The sequence below is a fragment of the Hydra vulgaris genome, chromosome 14, assembly GCF_038396675.1.
Source record: "Hydra vulgaris chromosome 14, alternate assembly HydraT2T_AEP".
Lineage (NCBI taxonomy): Eukaryota > Metazoa > Cnidaria > Hydrozoa > Anthoathecata > Hydridae > Hydra > Hydra vulgaris.
Genome location: NC_088933.1, coordinates 40,606,515 through 40,607,733, shown reverse-complemented (window position 1 = coordinate 40,607,733; position 1,219 = coordinate 40,606,515). Strand labels below are relative to the sequence as shown.

Genomic DNA, 1,219 nt, shown 5'->3' with positions numbered 1-1,219 from the left:
GATTTTTTTTAATTATTTTTAGAAAAGTATCAGTTTTTCTGTTTGGGGGCCCCCTAGGGGATTTTTTTTTTCTTGATAAGCAAAAATGCATGCATGCATCCGAAAATAAACATAAATTTTCCGATAAGAAGTGTTAAATACAAGCACTTAAAATATCCCATTAGATTGAATTTGAAATTGCTGTGATCAACTTAAAACATCTGTTTTGAAAAAAAGTCATTTAACATGTCTAATCGGACTTATCAAAGTGGTGCTGCAAAGAGGAAAAAAGCCGCTAAAGCAAAAGAAGACATTTCAAAATATCTTCCTTTAACATCATTTCTTTTGGTACAAAAGTCAAAGCCTGTTGTGTCCGAAGATGTATTTCTTTGTCCAACTTCAAATTTCGTAAGCATTAATAGTGCTTTGTTGCCAAATGAAACTCTAGAAATTCAACAGAAACTGGAACCAGAACAGGAGCCAGAACCAGAGCAGGAGCCAGAACCAGAGCAAGAGTCAGAACCAGCACAGGTGCTAGAACCAGTACAGGAGCCAGAACCAGCACAGGAGCCAGAATCAAATCAAATTAAAACTTATCCAAACGCAACAACAAAAACTACTCAAGAAACTGACCCAGCATTGTGGCATCAGTTATCCCAAGAAGCTCCATCATTTTGGATTTCTAATGGCCCGTCAATGTCCCAGAACAATGATGGGAGCTTCAAAAATTCAGAAAGGTTGAGTTGCGGACAAAAAAGGTTCTTATCAAAATCTTGCTTTAGACGTGAACTACACAATGGCGAATTTGTCAATCGTGAATGGCTATTATACTCACCTTCAACAGGTTCTGTTTTTTGCTTTACTTGTACCTTATTCTCCAGCAAACACTCTAATTTTTCCACAACTGGATTTGATGACTGGAAAAATGCCTTGAAATGTATATCTGGACACGAGAATGGTTCTTAACATCACAAAAATATGCTTACTTACTCCAGTCGGCAGAGAGAAAGTGGCCAGCTTGACTCTGTATTAATAAAACAGTTACATAACGAACAATTGTACTGGCAAAATGTGCTGAAAAGAATTGTTGCAGTTGTAAAGTTCTTGTCATCAAGAGGGTTGCCATTTCGTGGAAACAATGAAACCATTGGTTCAGAGCAAAATGGTAATTATTTAGGAACTCTTGAGTTACTTAGCCAGTTTGACCCATTCCTACATGAACACATAAAAAAACATGGAA

General features: G+C 36.8%; 1 protein-coding gene across 1 annotated transcript; it reads left to right on the top strand.

Annotated features, from left to right (window-relative positions):
- Nucleotides 1-225: 225 nt before the first annotated feature.
- On the top strand, nt 226-945 carry LOC136091123 (zinc finger MYM-type protein 5-like). The gene has a single exon (XM_065818109.1). The coding sequence runs from the start codon at nt 226-228 to the stop codon at nt 943-945; it is 720 nt and encodes a 239-aa protein (XP_065674181.1).
- The last annotated feature ends 274 nt before the right edge of the window (nt 946-1,219 follow it).